Source organism: Eschscholzia californica, unplaced genomic scaffold (genome assembly GCF_041429995.1).
Source record: "Eschscholzia californica isolate CP2 unplaced genomic scaffold, dmEscCali1.0.p SCAF_2, whole genome shotgun sequence".
Classification (NCBI taxonomy): Eukaryota; Viridiplantae; Streptophyta; class Magnoliopsida; order Ranunculales; family Papaveraceae; genus Eschscholzia; species Eschscholzia californica.
The window spans coordinates 55,568,770-55,585,837 of NW_028238309.1; the positions used below are offsets into that span (position 1 = coordinate 55,568,770).

The 17,068-nt window shown below is 36.3% G+C and overlaps 4 protein-coding genes across 5 annotated transcripts; 1 reads left to right on the plus strand and 3 right to left on the minus strand.

Moving 5' to 3' along the window:
- The first annotated feature begins 263 nt into the window (after positions 1–263).
- On the plus strand, positions 264–8,199 carry FAP1 (Chalcone-flavanone isomerase family protein). Of its 2 annotated transcripts, XR_015234537.1 has the most exons (6): positions 1,803–2,293; positions 2,505–2,754; positions 3,162–3,253; positions 3,958–4,151; positions 4,619–5,244; positions 5,645–8,199. XR_015234537.1 is itself a non-coding variant. In XM_086661073.1 (4 exons), exons 1-4 carry the CDS (start codon positions 1,873–1,875, stop codon positions 4,095–4,097), a joined length of 903 nt encoding a protein of 300 aa, XP_086517199.1. In that variant the 5' UTR covers positions 264–1,872; the 3' UTR covers positions 4,098–4,244. The 2 variants fall into 2 exon arrangements, 1 of the variants encoding a protein (XP_086517199.1); XM_086661073.1 differs by lacking the exons at positions 4,619–5,244; positions 5,645–8,199 and having other exon boundaries at positions 264–2,293; positions 3,958–4,244.
- Positions 4,155–11,064, minus strand: LOC147559219 (putative linoleate 9S-lipoxygenase 5). The gene is made up of 9 exons (XM_086661070.1): positions 9,105–11,064; positions 7,631–7,923; positions 7,226–7,466; positions 6,513–6,848; positions 6,255–6,340; positions 6,057–6,164; positions 5,657–5,961; positions 5,308–5,571; positions 4,155–5,219 (listed from the first exon to the last, which is right to left on the minus strand). The coding sequence occupies exons 1-9, from the start codon at positions 9,343–9,345 to the stop codon at positions 4,451–4,453; spliced, it is 2,643 nt and encodes an 880-aa protein (XP_086517196.1). The 5' UTR covers positions 9,346–11,064; the 3' UTR covers positions 4,155–4,450.
- On the minus strand, positions 11,019–14,286 carry LOC147559220 (F-box protein At3g07870-like). The gene is made up of 2 exons (XM_086661072.1): positions 12,037–14,286; positions 11,019–11,916 (listed from the first exon to the last, which is right to left on the minus strand). Exon 1 carries the CDS (start codon positions 13,190–13,192, stop codon positions 12,044–12,046), a length of 1,149 nt encoding a protein of 382 aa, XP_086517198.1. The 5' UTR covers positions 13,193–14,286; the 3' UTR covers positions 11,019–11,916; positions 12,037–12,043.
- A 7-nt stretch (positions 14,287–14,293) lies between these two features.
- On the minus strand, positions 14,294–16,026 carry LOC147559221 (F-box protein At3g07870-like). The gene has a single exon (XM_086661071.1). The coding sequence runs from the start codon at positions 15,446–15,448 to the stop codon at positions 14,294–14,296; it is 1,155 nt and encodes a 384-aa protein (XP_086517197.1). The 5' UTR covers positions 15,449–16,026.
- Between the last annotated feature and the right edge of the window lie 1,042 nt (positions 16,027–17,068).

Genomic DNA, 17,068 nt, shown 5'->3' on the forward strand with positions numbered 1-17,068 from the left:
GAGAGAGAGAGGAGAGAGAAAATTTTAAAAAAAATTATTTTTTTAATATTTGAAGGTCGCCGGCAGGAAATTTGGTCGGTCGGCCACCCCTTCCAGAGAAGATGATGATGTGGCATGATAGGTGACTTGGCAGAGAGAAAATGAGATGGAGGAGAGAGAGTAACGGAAAGTTAAAGATAACGAAAAAAGGGGGTCATACGAGAATTATTGCTAAAGTAAGGGGTCAGGCAGGAAGCTGGTCACAAAGTTGGGGGCCATTTGAGAATAACCCTTTTAACTACAAGCGATGACAAGTTGGGACAATATAAGGTCGTTAATGGCTAAAACAATCACTATCTTTTCTTGGTGGCTGCTAAGACCAATAAGCGATGATCCTTCCACTTTTTAACTGTTCTTTACGTTGTTTTTCTTCTATTATATTCCTTAAGCTTGTTATTTTACGGTTATTGTCGTTGGTCTTTTATTTTTGGAGCATTCATTTTGTTTTTCCTGATCACTATCGTTTTCTTCGTTTCGTCACAAAAACTGTTCGTTTTCTACCCTTGTAGCTGATAAAGACACTTGTTTGTCTACAAAACTGGAGTATGTCTTGAACAAACAACAAACAACATTTTGTATCCAGCAAACAACTGACGTTTTTCTTGAACAAACTCTTGTTGGTCTTGAACAAATTGTTGTGTATTCATTATTTTTTTTCTTTTCCAGGTAACCTTTTGTTCCATTGGCCCAATTATTTGTATTTTGTATCAAGCAAACAACAGGTTGTGTCGAGCAAACAATTGTTTCTATCGAGTAACCAATTGTTCTCAGTTTAGGGAATGGATTACAAACTGTATTATCTTCTTCTTCATCACAGTTTCCCTTATTAGTGTAGAAAATCGAAGATATTTATTAGATCAAGTCGTACAAATCTTACTCCATAATTTAGTGAGAGAAACGATTGACTTAAGAATTTTACGATGCCATTCCATATTATTGCTATATTTAGATCGATCTTCATCGAAAAACATCAAATGTTGTACGATCTATTGTTGGAAGAAATGGAGAAAATAATTTTCAAACTCTTTTTGTAATCAATGTGGCTTCTCTTTTTTTTTGTTGAAACAATCTTGTTTCTCTTTTCTTTTTTTTGTTGAAACAATATGGTTTCTCTTAGTTGATGGAAGAAAACTGGAAAACTTGAGAAAGAAAGACTTATCAACTCCTATGACTTCCATCGAGATGATCTCTTTCTTTCTATCCTCAACCCTCGTCAAGGTTCTCTAGGTCGAAATTCTCGTCTACGGTTACCTGCAATTTTCGTAGAAAGTTTATTTCATTAAACCCTCGGTTAGAGTTATAATTCTCTCTCTCCACTTTTACGCACGAAATGGAGAGAGAGTTCTTCATCACCAATAGTGTAATGAAATTGTCCAATGAGAAGAAGGGATTGATTTGTCGAGGGTGCAGTGTGAATAAACTAGACTTGGTCATAGTAAATTTACCAAATCAAGTATCTTTGCAGTGTGAACAACAAAGGGTTATCCACCTCCTTTTGGTGCAGTGGTTGGACGCTCCCTCTTAAGCTCATGAGGTCTTGGGATCGACAATCTCGTTGGAAGCAGTTTATCATTAAGATTTATACCAAATAATTTAGGCAATAAATAACTTAGACGTAAGAATAAATGGGCTTACAAGCCCCAGAAAATGATCTCAATGGTCTTTACATGACCTTTAGGATCCAAGATGTCTTAACTAGAGCTCGGCAGTCTCGTACGTCGTACCGAAATCTGATGTGCCATAGGTACCGGCCCGGCCCAATTGCCATCTCTATTTGGGAAGGAACAGTTGAAATCAGTAATGCCGTTGAACTGAATCAGAGTGAAAGAAGCCATGGTTTCTCTGCGTTTCCCTTTCTTGTTTTCTCAGCCCTCAAAAAACCCTCTTAACAAAACCCACAATTCCTTCTCTTCAGCAGCAACCATGGCTGCCTCTGTTGTAGCAGCAGCATCTGCAGTTGGTGTTGGAATCGGGATGGGTCTCTCTATTTCACACGAAAAGAAGATGATCAATCAGAATAACCCAATTCTCCAAAATCCATTTGATTTCCTTCTCTCACATTATGGATCTCGTTTATCTTCACCACTTTGGGGTTCTCTCTCGTTAGCTGGTGCTAATTCTCCTGAATCTGTCACTGATTCTAAGACTGGGTTTTCATTTCCATCCATTTTGAATGATAATCAACGATTACTTGGAATTGGGTTGCGCAGAAAGAGTGTATTCGGATTGAAGAACATCGACGTCTACACATTTGGTATAAAACCCTCTCTCTCTCTCGGGCTGTTTAGTTCACATTGATGATGTTTGTTGAGTTTTCTTGCTGCAAATTAAAACCCCAATTATGATTTGATTACGTTTTTGGCTTTGATTAGTCCATTTTTCTGTACTTAATTTTCGAACCCAGAATCCGAAAACCTCTGTACTTCCCTTAAGATGAAGTTTTTGTTGTGTATATACATATGCAGGTGTTTATGCTGATGATAGTGATGTAAAGAATTTGCTAAGTGAGAAATATGGTAATCTTTCGGTTTCTGAACTAAAAGAAAAGAAAGAACTTGATGAAGATATCATGAACAAGGACATATGCATGACTATTAGGCTTCAAATTGTGTACGGAAGACTGAATATTCGCTCCGTACGTAATGCTTTTGAGGACTCCGTTGGCAGCCGATTACAAAAGTTTGGTGGAGCGGATAATGAAGAATTGCTTCAAAGGTAACCTCTTTTCTACTATTTTTGCTGAAAGTACAAAGCAGATTGTTGGCAATGAGAGAGACTTCAATGAATCGACTTTTTCAAACCACTTCTCCATATTAACATCGTAATACCCGTATCTTAACTATTTGAAACTACCATCGGGCTAATTACCAATGCATGTTGGCGACCATCCTTATTTGAATCTCGACACTGATATCTTACTTCATAGGGCATGGCTGGTGTTTCGTATTTTCTTTAATGTGCATGGTATATATTCATCAATGTTATATTTGTTTCAGTCAACATTAGGCCCCTACAAATGCTTTCAAGCACCAACTTCTGTTCCTCAAGTTTTGATAAGCATTTGATAAACGTGTGTTACTTGTAGTACTTGCTTTCCTGTCTAACTATCCTTTCTATTGCAGTTTCACCTCCCAGTTTAAAGATGAGTATAAGTTACCTCGAGGATCAGTAATAGATCTTTCAAAGGAAAGAGGTCATGTACTCCGTACAACAAGTAATGTGTTTTCCTCCTTAAATTTGAGAAATTATTTTAAATTCATGGTTTCCTCTTTAAACGAACGAATTTATTTTTAATCCATCGACAATCACTTCTTTTTGCTCTATTTAAAATCATTTCCCTTGTGCTTGTTTGATCCGTGATACTATTTTCTTTGTGCAAATATCATCTTTTGCATTCATTATGTCTGATTTTATTTTCATCACAGAGATGAAGCAATTGTACTAACATTTGAATTTATGCCCCCATAAGTGAAATTTGAGTTGTGCATGGAAACTCTGAAGAACTTGATACACCATTTGAAAGTTCAAAATGAAGAAAATAATTGTACTTCAATGGAGGATTTTCCTAGTAACGTAACAAATTGATATTGCTTTAGCTTTGTATGTCCAAGAATCATCTTATAACTCAAACACATGTTCTTTTACTCTGTCATTTTTATACCAACAATTCAATCACCTTGTTGCAATCCATCTTTCCGGTGAATTTCTGAAAGGCATGTTCATCCTTTACAGAATTCTCTTCTTAGATAGGTAAGGATTTCAATATGTTGAAGCAAGGGTATAATATTGAGAGTTTGATAAAATAAGCCAAAGAAGGAGGTTGGAAGCATCCAGAGCGAGCTATTTACATTTTTTCTCTAAATACTGTGAACGATAAAAAATTTCTTCACTTTAACTACTTCGTTTTTCTTCTTGCAGTTGACGGGAAGGAGGTTGGAAGCATCCAGAGCGAGCTCTTATGTCGTTCTATTTTGGATCTATATATTGGCGACGACTCATTTGATTCAAAAGCCAAAGAAGAAGTCAAGCTCAACTTAGCAGCTCTTGTTAAGAAGTAGTCAAGTAGAAACTGAAACGAGCGGAAGTTTAGATCTTTCTACTGTCATGAAAATGTATGCAGTCAAAATGCTCAATCATCTATTTATATGTACTGAACTCCAGCTTATATCAATAAATCAATAAATAAATAACTAGACTTCCGTTCAGTTCTGTTCTTCTATATAGATCACTTAGAGGCGAATAGATATTAAAAAAATATTTGAGTATCTGTATAAATATGTATTTCTATATTTCGAAAAAAAGACTTTGGACTTCAAATATACTTATCTTGCTGTTAGTAGTCTTCATTGGAGAATCATCTCTTGCTCAATCCTTCGACATATAATAACTGTGCAGACACAATTTCAGAGCTTTATATTGACACACTGTTAGGAATTCCTCGTCCAGTAAGTCCACCGACACGGCTATAATCAGAAGTATTAGGATAAAGCAAGGTATATGGCACTTTGACAGGTCCAAGTCGATTCTTCAAGTGTTTATTTTGATTCATCTCTATAATCTTATTTTCGATCTCTACCAGCTTCTCTCCAAATTGCTTAAATGCTTTCAATGGTATTGCATCTGATGTCCACTCAGGAGTGTCTGTCTGCCCCAGGTATACTTCATCAGAAGAATGTCTGGACAAGATCTCTATGAGTGATATGCCTAGTAAGGTCTGAAACTGACTCGTGATAGTTTTGAGGAAGGCTAAATCAGGATTGTTCTCAAGCTCATCATACTCGGGAGTTCCAGGCTTTGGCATAAAACGGCGACTGATAGTGGGTCGGTTTGGGAGGTAACCAGCATATGGGTATTGCCCAAAATTTACAGCTGCGTGAAGAGCTGAAGCCACCCATATGATGATGGTGCAGGAATCAGTTAAGTCAGAGAGTGTCTGCATCTTGGGCCACCACGGCGCATCCTTCTTATCTCCATGTCCGACATTTTTAATCTCTGACCACCAGGATTGGAGCTCGATGTCACCTTGGATTAAATCATTGCTGGGATAGTAGAAAGAACAATAGTCGTGAACCCATTTCTTGATCGCCGACCAGATCTCAAGTCCATCGACAGCATACGGGTAGTCCTCGATCAATAAGCGAAGGCCATGACGACAGTTCGGATCTGTTACTGCAATTCCTCTGAGCAAGAGAAATTGAAATTGTGGTAAGAATCAAACTTAAATAACTTAATCTTATTCATTAAAGCCGTATGATTTAGTTTAGTTACCTCTTAATTAGATCACTTGGGAGTGCTTGGTCAGTGAAAACCCAGTGCTTGTAAAGCACAGAAGACATTTCCATGGAGAATTTAGCTGGGAAAACTGTTCTTTCAAGAACTCCACCAGCATTGATCAATATCTGTCTAGCCAAGGCATTTATATTCATAGTATCCCGGAAATGAGGGTGTAATAGTTTATAAATCGGGTGAAGAACACTCAATTGCCTATTCGTCGCTATCACGAACGGTTCAATAATTGCATGGGTATTCAACCTGCGACAAGAATCATAACCGTCTTTATATTAATCACATGCTAACAACTAAGATCATCTTCATATTATTACAGGCTACTACTTACCAATGGCTGATGAGTTGATGAATACCAGAGTCATTCACCGAAGCATAAGCTTTTGCTAATTGCCAGACTGAACCCTCAACTCCATCTTCTGCTGGTGTGAAGATTTCACTGACAACACCATGTTTTTCCCCCTGGGGATGTGGTAAACTCAACTCAATTGCCAAAGGCTTCAAAGTTCCATCGTCTTTCAGGAAAAGAAGTGTTCTCGATGCGTAAGTCTTTGTCGTAGTTGTGTTTATCCGGTTCAGGTATGGCATCAATTCGTCATGATGATCTAATATATAGAGTCTGTTTTTGTAAATAGCCTAGATATACAAATTGAATCGTTAGTTAGATATACTCCAAACCCCACTCCATTTAATATAACATATATATTGAAGATAACATGGAAATAACCTACCTCATCAACTGTAAACCCATTTAGATTGCTCTTAATGTGTTCTTCGGTTAAGGAACTTGTTTGATTACCATATAATTTAGGATCAAGCTTGCTAGTCGGAGGGAACTCCTAAAAAATTAATATCTTGTTAGTTATTCTTAACGAAACTTAATTTTGTTATCACAGAGTGACAAAGTGAAAAGTAAAGCTATAATTTACTCGCAGAAGTTGAACTGCGACTGGATTTACTCCAGCTAGCATTTCCCGTCCGAATTCTTCATCAGTTCTCCAAGCAAACTTGTCCTCTGCAGTTTGATAAAAAATCATGAAGGATTAACTCCTTTGTGTTTCATTTAGATACTCAAGTCGCAAATAAACAGCAAAAAGTACAGAATAATTTCCATCGAATACGTAGCTTAGGTTTTCTCTATATATTTATCAATGTATGAATCAACTAGTAGTGAGAAAGATATAAACCTTTGATAACTTGAGGCACAGGCAATTTGAAAAGTTGTTCGCCATCTGAACGAATAAGTTCTTTAAGCATCTCCAAGGGAATAGCGTCCCTAATTTTATCGAGTAGGCCGCTCGGGAGTTCGATTCCACCCTCATAAAGATTTAGTACATCTTGAAAGGAGTCGAACTCGTTAGGGGTGCTGTCACAAAGAGCTTTAATCTCTGGGACCAAAACTTGAACCAAAGATTTAAGAGCATATGCAAGGAAGTCGGACATCTTCAAGTGACCAAACCGTTCATCTCTAGGAACATAAATGTCAAGGCTTAAGAGCGGCAATCTACTCTCAGTATTTGGATCTGTTGAAAATCATGGACATCAGTTAGCAGTTCTGATTATCAGTCGGTACAGAATTTATTGGTTAAGAGTTAGGTGGTGTTTGTTTTTATTGTTTGAATATGACTCGCTTGAGTCTTACTTGTCTAATTCTGAGTCTGACTTGGCCTTTTCAGGGGCACAATTGTCGTACCAGGTTATTTCAGAGCTCTTAATTAGGACTTACTTTATCTCTGATACAAATTAAGTCAAAATTAGCCTGTGTCAACCACTCAGACGAGTGAGACGCACGAATCAGATAAAAACAAACACTGAATCGGACTCAAGTCAATTCAGATCTAGAGTCAGTTTTCATATATGGAACTGAGAAAACCAAACTCCATCACTCTAACACTTTTACCTGTTTTTGTAGGTTTTCGACCAGTCCTTCCTCTCCGAGGGTAAGGGTAGTTCTTGGATCCTCCGAGAACGGGACGTGCATATTCCGGACCCTTGTCAGGATCGCCTAAATCATTGTAGAACTCGTAATCATAAACTCGATCCCATTCTTTGAGCTCCCCATTACCATCGCCTCTCAGATTTATCAGCTCTTCTTCTCTGAATTTACGTAAAGGTGCCGGAGTATTAACAGGAAGGTAACTCTGCAACAACTCAGTACGTACATTTTTCGTTAACTAGGATTAGAGTTAACAGTTCACTATATATGAACAATAACTATGATAAGCTTACAAATGATTAGTTCGTAATCTTATATAGTCATGAAGATTAGTATCTTAAAATTCTTCACAAAGCTGAGTGTTTTTACCTGGTTGGCAAAGAAAACCCGATCATATTTATAACGATGGGTCGGGTAAACCCAAGAATTGCATACGAAATGGATACGACCGGCTCCAGGAACATATTCAAGGGTGAGCGTCTTGAGATAGAACTCACTATGGTGGAAGTTCTTGATAATGAATGCACCAGGAACCCCCTCGATTTCGTGATCCCAATCGAACGAAACCTTGAAAACAGATTCGCCGGCTACCATTGGTGTAATTGTGGTAACCCACTCTTCCAGGTTAGCTGGCTTACCCAATTTTCCTTTCATCTGGTTTGCTGCACAACAAAATTTTTCTTTCTATACATCATACAAAAAGTGAATCCTAGCACATGTTTTGTTATACATTCTTGACTGAGGTTCTATGGGCACACCAAATTTGGTAAGCCCTACCCACCTATGGAGATAGCACTTTAGCATTTCTTGCTGTGCCTATAGAACTTCCATTTTCTATTTTCTTCTTTCCATTACCACTTTTGTTCTTGACTGCTATAATTATCACAAATATAGTTTTTTGTAGTAACCATTTCTTATAAAGAAAAAGATTGTTATAACAACCCTAATTTTTTAGTAGTTTTTTCACATGTTCTTAACAACAATTCATTTCCGCAAAAGAATTTTTAGTTTTTTCACACGTTCTGAACAACAGTTCATTGCCACAAAAGAAATATTTTGACGATCGTCTTTTTTGTCAGAACATAAACACGATGAAATTACAGCCTTGATATGGTGACATGAAACAGAAAAAAAAAAAGTAGTGAAGAGTTGTTGCTCTCTTTGCTGTCGAAAGGTCCATTCATGATTAATGGGCCTTCAAAAGTGAAAAAAAAGAAAAGAAAATAAGCAGAGTTGGTCCTTCACTGTTAAGAGAGGTCCATTGATGGACCTTTCAAGCATAAAAGGAAGGTTTATCTCCTTATACGAAAAACATGAGCTACCAATATGATGGACCTCTAGTAGTGGTCTTCCCCACCAAAAAGGTTACCATCATTCCCCCAAGAAGGTGAACTAGACTTTGACTTGGCAAATGTTTCTTAACCACATATTTTCATTATTTGTCCGGTGGGGTTTGGGGTTTCAGTAATTCTCCCTGCCATTTTTAGTAGAAGAATGATAGAATAAGCTACAAAAGCCTGCAGACTTAAATCGGAATAAATCGTCTATCAAGGGTGAGAGTCTGTAAAGAGAGAGAGAATGAGAATTGACCGAAAAATAGAGTCTCGAGATGGTTGATTTCTTAAAGGTTGATAGTAAATTTTGACGTGTAAAATCTTCTAACAATACTTTTTCTCGAAATTTTATAAGCGTTTTTAAATTGAACACGTGGTTATATCATGACATGACATCACACAAACAAATGTATTCATGACCAATACTCAAATTTTAAAATTTTTAAAATCACTCTTTTATAGTAATGAATGAAAATGAATTAATGAAAAATGAAAAGAGGTAGGTGTACCTGGGTCGCCATTAAAAGCACTGATAAGTTGCAGAGAAACTCCATTTCCTAGTAACTCATGAACCCTATCAAGAACAGAAGCATGAAAGTCATTGAAATCCAAAACATTCTTCTTCATCAACACAACTGACCCTAAAATTCTTTTTCCATGCTGCTTATTCTTTTTCTTCTTCATTTTCATACACATCTTTTTCTCTTTACAAGTACCCAAAAATTCTTTTAATTTTTGAAAAGTAGACATAACTTCTCTTCTATCAATGATTTTAGAAAAATGGAGTCACACCCAAGTTCTAAAAACCCTTCAATAAGTAACAGAGATACAGAAACTAGAGAGAGAGAGAGAGAGACTAGACTTTAGAGAAGAGAGAGAGAGAGACTAGACTTTAGAGAGAGAGAGAGAGTGGAGAAGAAGGAAAGTGTTATTCATAAGAGTTAAAAGAAGAATATATTCTCTACTTATAGGCAAAGAAATGGCAAGTAAAAGACATTTTAACAATGCAACATAATAATAATATAAAGAAAAAAGAATTCTAGAGAGAAAGGAACAAATTGGGTGAAGATATTAATTTTAAGCCGTTAGATTATGTTGATTTTTGTTAGGTGTTGATCTAATTGGAGGTATGTAATTAATTGTGGTATTTACTTAGAAATTGACAAAAATAAAAGAGATATTAATTTATCAAGATAGAGCCTCAATCGGTGATAGTGTGGCCGACTCTAGCCTAAGCCGAGACTAGGGAAGTGAGTGGAACCACCATTTCGAAAGTGAAATAGTAATACTATTAATTTCGTTAATAAATCCACGGTTAAATGTCAAATACGTATTCAAAGAGCAGATTACAAGGACCTAGAAAGTAATTGGACCGAAGAAGGCAACACCAGATGGCCCAGAGCATGGGCCACGAAGAGGGACTGTCCAGTGTGACAGATAGGTTGGCTTGGATGACCATGGGTGCGAGATAAACAAAACGAGTTTCTCTCAATCTTATCTGTCTACATTCGTCCGAGATAAAAAGATGTATTCAAACCATGAGATTTTTTTTTTTTTGAAGCCACGAGGGGATTGTGTTTGCCCAAGTACAATGTACCTTCACATAAGAAATAGAAGATGCAAATTTAGGTTGCAAGATTTGAAGAAGGTTTATGGAATTTTTTTTTTTTTGTTGAAGAAAGTTTATGGAATTTGTAAACCAATAATTGTGTGTTTTCTTTTTTAAGTTGAAATTTGAAATTGAAGTTTTGAATATGTAGTTTATCTACTTTTCCCATATGTTTTATGATCGAAAATATGCCTATTGTTGCATTTTTTTTTTGTTGTTTTTAAATTTAAATCTAGATTGCGTAACTCTAATGATCTAGGTATTGCAAGAAAGGGTAATTGACGTAATGACATCTAACAAAATACAGTATATTGAGCCTAATAAATAAGAAACCTAATTAACATTAACATTCAATACAACACAACTCAGTTTGGAATCTGTTCCATTCAAATTATGTCTTCTTGGATCTAATTTTACAACTCATAATCTATGGGTTTATGATATGATATACTAATATTTTTAGTTGGAGATATTGCTAATACGCGTGACTTTGTTATCATCTCTTTGAAATAAACTTGAGAAAGTTCTTCTCAAAAAAAAAAAGCAATTACAATTGTACGTTTGTAATTTTTACCCTTGTACTTACAATTGTACTTTTGAAAGTCAATTGTCTGGTTCCTCCATGCTCGAGTCTGATTTGTCTGACTCAACAAATTTCAATTGAATTTCAAATCAATCATTTAGACTGAGTTAGACAAAATCAATTTTTTTTTATTTGATACGAGTCAATTCTCGGCCTCGAGTCAAATTTCAATCTGACTTGGAAATTTTTTTTCTTACAACAGGTGTGCATGGCGACACAACTATACAAATATGATTTTAAATCTTTCTGACTTAAATGAATCTTAATGTTTATCTGATTAGTTTGTCTGGTTCCAAATCGAAATCATTTGTCTCATTCAAATGAATTTAAAATCAACCCCTATTTCACAACCATTCCCATAAGTGAGATAGAAATAAGGATTTCAAAATCTGATTGAGTTCATTCAGACTGTGTCAGATTTCAGATCTGACTTAATGAAAAGACAAACACTACCTGAGGCTGGTATTGTTGGTGAAAGGAATGATCATAGGTGGATGAAAACTTTATCTTCTCAATCTTCCGAAATCAAAACCTGTTATTAGTTCTCTACTTCCATTTTCAGAGAGACCTTCATTCACTAATGGTGGAGGTAGTAGTATGAAAAATGACTCCACTTTATCGCCCTACTAGAGTACTAGTAATATCACTACCATCTCCTCGTCTTCTCGTCTTTCTTCTTAACCTGTATCTCATTATCTTTCGATTCCCTTTTCAGGAAAAATCAAAACCCATCAATCAATTAACAAACGAAGAACATATCCAAATTCACCTCTTTTGATAGTTCGAAGTTGTAGCAAATGTGAATAAGGGAGATAGTGGACCTACTTGACGAATGTCTCTGCTGATATTGAAAGTGGGACCGGGGCGTCCATTAATAAGAACCCTAGAGAGAATGGAATTCTAGGAGTTATTGATTTGAGTGTTAAAAAAAGATAATCAGAGATGATGGTGCCATTAGAGGTAGAGTCGTAGAGATGTTTATGAGATGGGAGGAGAATATGTTAGCAATTTCTGCCCTAATCCCATTCTTCTATGTTAACCTAACATATCTCATGAACAAACACCTAAATCCCATTCTTCTTTCAGCAAAAATAAATAAGTTAATAAACACAAGCTTCAACATTCCTCACTGCCCTGTCAAAAAAACATTCCTCAATGCAAAAAAAAATAAGTTTAAACATTCCTACTCCTTAATCCAATGAGAAATTTTAAAAACTAAATACTTGAAACAAAAGAGAAAGAAATTCACCTCAAGTTTATCTTCTTCTTCTACTCATCTTAGACCTAACACCCATATCTCTCAAGGAAATATTGGTGTTCATGTGAAGAATCGCTTCAAAATGCTCGACTTTGTTAGTCTTTTCAACAATTGTCTTGCTAGTTTTAGTTTTCGGATCATAACTAACAAAACCAGCGTTGATTTCCCATAACACTACTTCATGTTTCTTTGTTATGAAAAATGGATCATACATTGGCCATTCATCCTTAGGACTAAGGATCCTAAGATCCTTGCTCCAATTCCAACACCCTTCCTTTTGCTTAAAGGACCATATGTCAACAAATTTCGGTTTTCTTTTGTCCACGCATCTCGAGTGAATACTTGACGGGAGTCTCGAGTGAATAAAACACAAATCTCCTCCTAAAACTCGGAGAGAAAATGCCTCATACTCATCCACCTCGTGGAAACAAGAGGGCGATGGGAGCACCCGAAACTTCTCTTCTCTCAAATCAAATCCTACAATTTTGTAATCTTTCGTCATGAAATTAATAGCTCCGTTTGGACCAAAAGTTCCTCCTGACATGTACTCAGTTAACATGTAGTTGATAGTTCCTTCTATGTTCCTCCACCCACGGCCATCGCCAAGAGTGTATACTTGTACAAACCCCTCGGGAGGTTTGCTTTCACGCTTAGGGTAGTAAATTCGTAAGACTTTGTATTCATTAGTTGATTGTAAGTAACCAAATCCACGTGCTACAAAAGAAGAGTACCTTTCTATTCCATGTAGTCTTGGAAGATTAAAATATTCTCCGGTAAACGGATTACAAATATGAACAGGATCTAAAATATTTTGGTGTGGAATAGAAAAACATACCAAACCGTTGCATGAACCAAGTATGGTATCTCTGAATTCTCGCTTTCCAATCGGAGGATGATCTATCTTTACCATGGGTCTAGAGTATAACGGCCGATTGTCATTGTAATTAATAATATCATCAAAATCACCATAGTAGAGTTCTACACTGCTTTCTTCGTCGAACTCTTCCCCAAAGGACATTAAGATGCCATATTTTGTGTTTCTGAGAACACTTTCCCAAGTTTTACAAACAAGTTTAGCCTGCACGATGGATTCTGGAGGAATACGAGAAACTATTTCTTCTACAATATTTGGGTGAAGCTTCTCCATCTCACTGACTGATAATCTAGATTTGTTACTTTGCTCTCTTTTAAAGAGATGCCTAGGGTTTTCTAAATTAGAGAGAGGTGTGGGGCGGTTGGATATCAAGGGCACTTTAAATAAGGAAACCAATTTAAGTAAAAACAGTGAAACAAATTGTCAGGAAACAGAAGATCTCACCAAGTCAATCAGGAAAGTAGGGAAAAAATAGAAACTGCGAGAGGTAGAGAGAAATTAATTTACTGAGAGAGAGAGATTTGAGGTAGAAAGAGAGATTTAAGAGAGAGATTTGAGGTAGAAAGAGAGATTAGGTTACAGGGAGGGAGAATTAATGAAGGAGAGAGAGAAAGAGCTATTTAAAAGGAAAGAAAAACAGAGATTTAGGAACAGACGGTATCCAAGCCTAAGGGAGACTTTCACTTTTTGTTAATTGATAGTTGGTTTTATTATATATTTTGAATGCTTCAAACTTTAGCAACAAAGATTGGAAAGGTGGGTTAATAATCTGTAATTCTGTATCCCAAACTCTCTCTCCCAACTGAATAAAAAAAGAATCCATTTATTCCTTTTGCAAGCTCAATCTCCACTTCTTTATTATTATTGTCAGATTGGTATTTTTAACTCCACGAGTAGTGACTTGGTTTTGCGCTTATGAACTTAAAAGTTGCAAGAAATTTGTTTGTATAGGGTGAAGATAATGCTTAAAGATTATTAGCAATTGAAGTTATTTAGACTTCTAATCAAGTAGTATATCCCACTCTTTCCTGATATTCAACCTAACATGCTGCTCTTTTGGAAGTGTTCATCTACCATTTATAAAAGAAAAAGAGTTCTTCATGTACATTCCATTAACATTTATTAATATACAATATCAACAGAGATTTTAAAGTTGGGTAGCCGAATTATGAATTGTTACCAAGATATAAACCTTCTGGCCAATTTCAAAATTTAGTCACTTATATGTAGTTCTGTCTTCTAATTGATGATTTCACATCTTTAGTGCTTAGCCATTACTAGTTGGAACTTAAGATATGATAGTAATTGCTATTAAACTGTGAAGAGAAAGAAATTTAAAAAACTAAAGAGAAAGAAATTCACCTCAAGTTAATCTTATCTTCTTCTTCTACTCATCTTAGACCTAACACCCATATCTCTCAAGGAAATATTGGTGTTCATGTGAAGAATCCCTTCAAAATGATCCAATTTGTTATCTTCAACAAGTTTCTTGGTGGTTTTAGTTTTCGGATCATAACTAACAAAACCAGCGTTGATTTCCCATAACACTACTTCATGTTTCTTTGTTATGAAAAATGGATCATACATTGGCCATTCATCCTTAGGACTAAGGATCCTAAGATCCTTGCTCCAATTCCAACACCCTTCCTTTTGCTTAAAGGACCATATGTCAACAAATTTCGGTTTTTTTTGGGCCACAGATTTTCGGAGACTACGTGGTAGGAGTCTGGAGTGAATAAAACACAAATCTCCTCCTAAAACTCGAAGAGAAAATGCCTCGGGCCGATCCACCTCGTGGAAACAAGATGGTGATGGGAGCACCCGAAACTTCTCTTCTCTCAAATCAAATCCCACAATTTTGTAATCTTTCGTTATGAAATTAATAGCTCCGTTTGGACCAAAAGTACCTCCAGACATGTATTCAGTTAACATGTAGTTGATAGTTCCTTCTATGTTTCTCCACCCACGGCCATCCCCAAGAGTGTATACCTGTACAAACCCCTCGGGAGGTTTTTTTTCACCCTTAGGGTAGTAGATTCTTAAGACTTTGTATTCGTTAGTTGATTGTAAGTAACCAAATCCACGTGCTACAAAAGAAGAGTACCTTTCTATTCCATGTAGTCTTGGAAGATTAAAATATTCTCCAGTGAACGGATTACATATATGAACAGGATCTAAGATATTTTGGTGTAGAATAGAAAAACATACCAAACCGTTGCACGAACCAATTATGGCATCTCTAAAATCTCGCTTTCCAATAGGAGGATGATCGATCTTTTTTACCATGGGTCTAGAGTATAGCGGCCGGTTGTCATTGTAATTAATAATATCATCAAAATCACCATAATAGAGTTCTACACTAGACTCTTCTCGAAGGGGAGGATCTATCTCAAAGGACATCAAGATGCCATAGTTTTTGTTACTAAGAATATTTAGCCAAGTTTTACAAACAAGTTTAGCCTGGACGATGGATTCGGGAGGAACACGAGAAACTATTTCTTCTACAATATTTGGATGAAGCTTCTCCATCTCACTGACTGATAATCTAGATTTGTTCCTTTGCTCTCTTTTGAAGAGAGATGCCTAGGGTTTTCTAAATTAGAGAGAGGTGTGGGGCGGTTGGATATCAAGGGCACTTTAAATAAGGAAACCAATTTAAGTAAAAAACAATGAAACAAACTGTCAGTAAAAGAAGGAAACAGATCTTACCAAAGTCTATCAGGAAAGTAATAGAAACTGCGAGAGGTAGAGAGAAATTAATTTACAGAGAGAGAGAGAGAGAGAGATTTGAGGTGGAAAGGGAGATTTAAGAGAGAAGGAGTTTTGGGCGACATTTCTTTGTTGTTCAAAGTTCCAATCTAGGGTTTCTCTTCATCTTCTAAAGTAAAGGGTTTCTATTCTTCTTCTTCATCACTAAAGCTAAACCTGGTGGTTATTCTTCAACAGAGATTTCTCTCATAAAAAAAAACAGAGACTTTAAAGTTGGGTAGCCGAATTAAGAATTGTTACCAAGATATAAACCTTCAATATATATAATTATCGCCTCGCTGGCCGAACCTGAGACCTCCAGGGTTTTTTGGAGTTTATGTTAACACTTTGGAACCACTTGGGCTACTAACTATTGACATTGATTTCATATCTTTAGCCATTAGTTGGAACTATTTTTTTTTTTTTTGTTGGAAGGCCTTTAGTTGGAACTTAAGATATGATATTAATTGCTATTAAACTGTTAGTTGCATTTCGACTTGGATAGATTAGATCAATGTTATCAAAACTCTTATTCCCTCGTGTGTCGTGTACCAGATACTCCTTACCCTTTTTCGTTGGGTTTGCGGTCTAGGACCGAAATTTTTAGTCTTCATTAACCCAAAGTTTTTGTACAAATCTGTAAACTCGACTAGTTGGTTAGTTAACTACAAGAATGTTTTATTTAACTTGTTAGATGTTAAGTTTTGCGGAGATAGGATGTCTGAGAGTAGGTGTATCTATTCTAAATGCATCGTAAAGAGTAAATATTGCCTAGGAAAATAGTCACAAATGTACTGCAAACGTTCATAGCGTACCAAGGAAGTATACCTCTAGCGTACCTCATACGTTTATATAAACGTTGGTTATAACATAAAATTTGTGTACTATATATCTTCTTGCAGAATCTACTAATTGTAAAAGAGATCGACACCCCTAACCATTTTGGAGGAATTGCATATTTGGAATTCGAGAAGCTCACTTTCGTCCCCATTCAGGTACACTTTGTTTCTTCATTATTCCATATGCTAATGATTTACACTGAAAAGTCGAACAGAATCATGACGGCCAAGAAAATGAAAAATATGCTCCCAAAGAAATCCAGGCCCGTAGATTCCGAAAGGTTAAGCCTTAACTGACTCGCCTGGTTTACCATGCAGAGTAAACTAGTTGAGCTCTAGTTCTGCTGGGGAGATCGGTTGGCTCAATGAATACCACTCCCAAGTTTGGGAAAATGTCGGTTCTTGTATAATGTTAAAATTCTCTTTGTTACACTACAAAAATGAAGTGTATTTGTGACGTAACAAAGCCGTCGATATGGAAAAATCCGTCGAAAATAGTTTTTTCTGACGGAACCCAGGCGTCGGAAAGTGGTCGTAAAAAGAGGCGACGCAAATACTTTTT

Coding starts and splice junctions, on each gene's coding strand:
- LOC147559220 (XM_086661072.1), bottom strand. CDS start 13,192: ATGGAGAAGCTTCACCCAAATATTGTAGAAGAAATAGTTTCTCGTATT.
- LOC147559219 (XM_086661070.1), bottom strand. CDS start 9,345: ATGTCTACTTTTCAAAAATTAAAAGAATTTTTGGGTACTTGTAAAGAG. Junction 7,467..7,630: donor GGGTTTTCTTTGCCAACCAG/GTAAAAACACTC, acceptor GAGTTGTTGCAG/AGTTACCTTCCTGTTAATAC. Junction 6,165..6,254: donor TCGCAGTTCAACTTCTGCGA/GTAAATTATAGC, acceptor TTAATTTTTTAG/GAGTTCCCTCCGACTAGCAA.
- LOC147559221 (XM_086661071.1), bottom strand. CDS start 15,448: ATGGAGAAGCTTCATCCAAATATTGTAGAAGAAATAGTTTCTCGTGTT.
- FAP1 (XM_086661073.1), top strand. CDS start 1,873: ATGGTTTCTCTGCGTTTCCCTTTCTTGTTTTCTCAGCCCTCAAAAAAC. Junction 2,294..2,504: donor CATCGACGTCTACACATTTG/GTATAAAACCCT, acceptor ATACATATGCAG/GTGTTTATGCTGATGATAGT. Junction 3,254..3,957: donor TCATGTACTCCGTACAACAA/GTAATGTGTTTT, acceptor TTCTTCTTGCAG/TTGACGGGAAGGAGGTTGGA.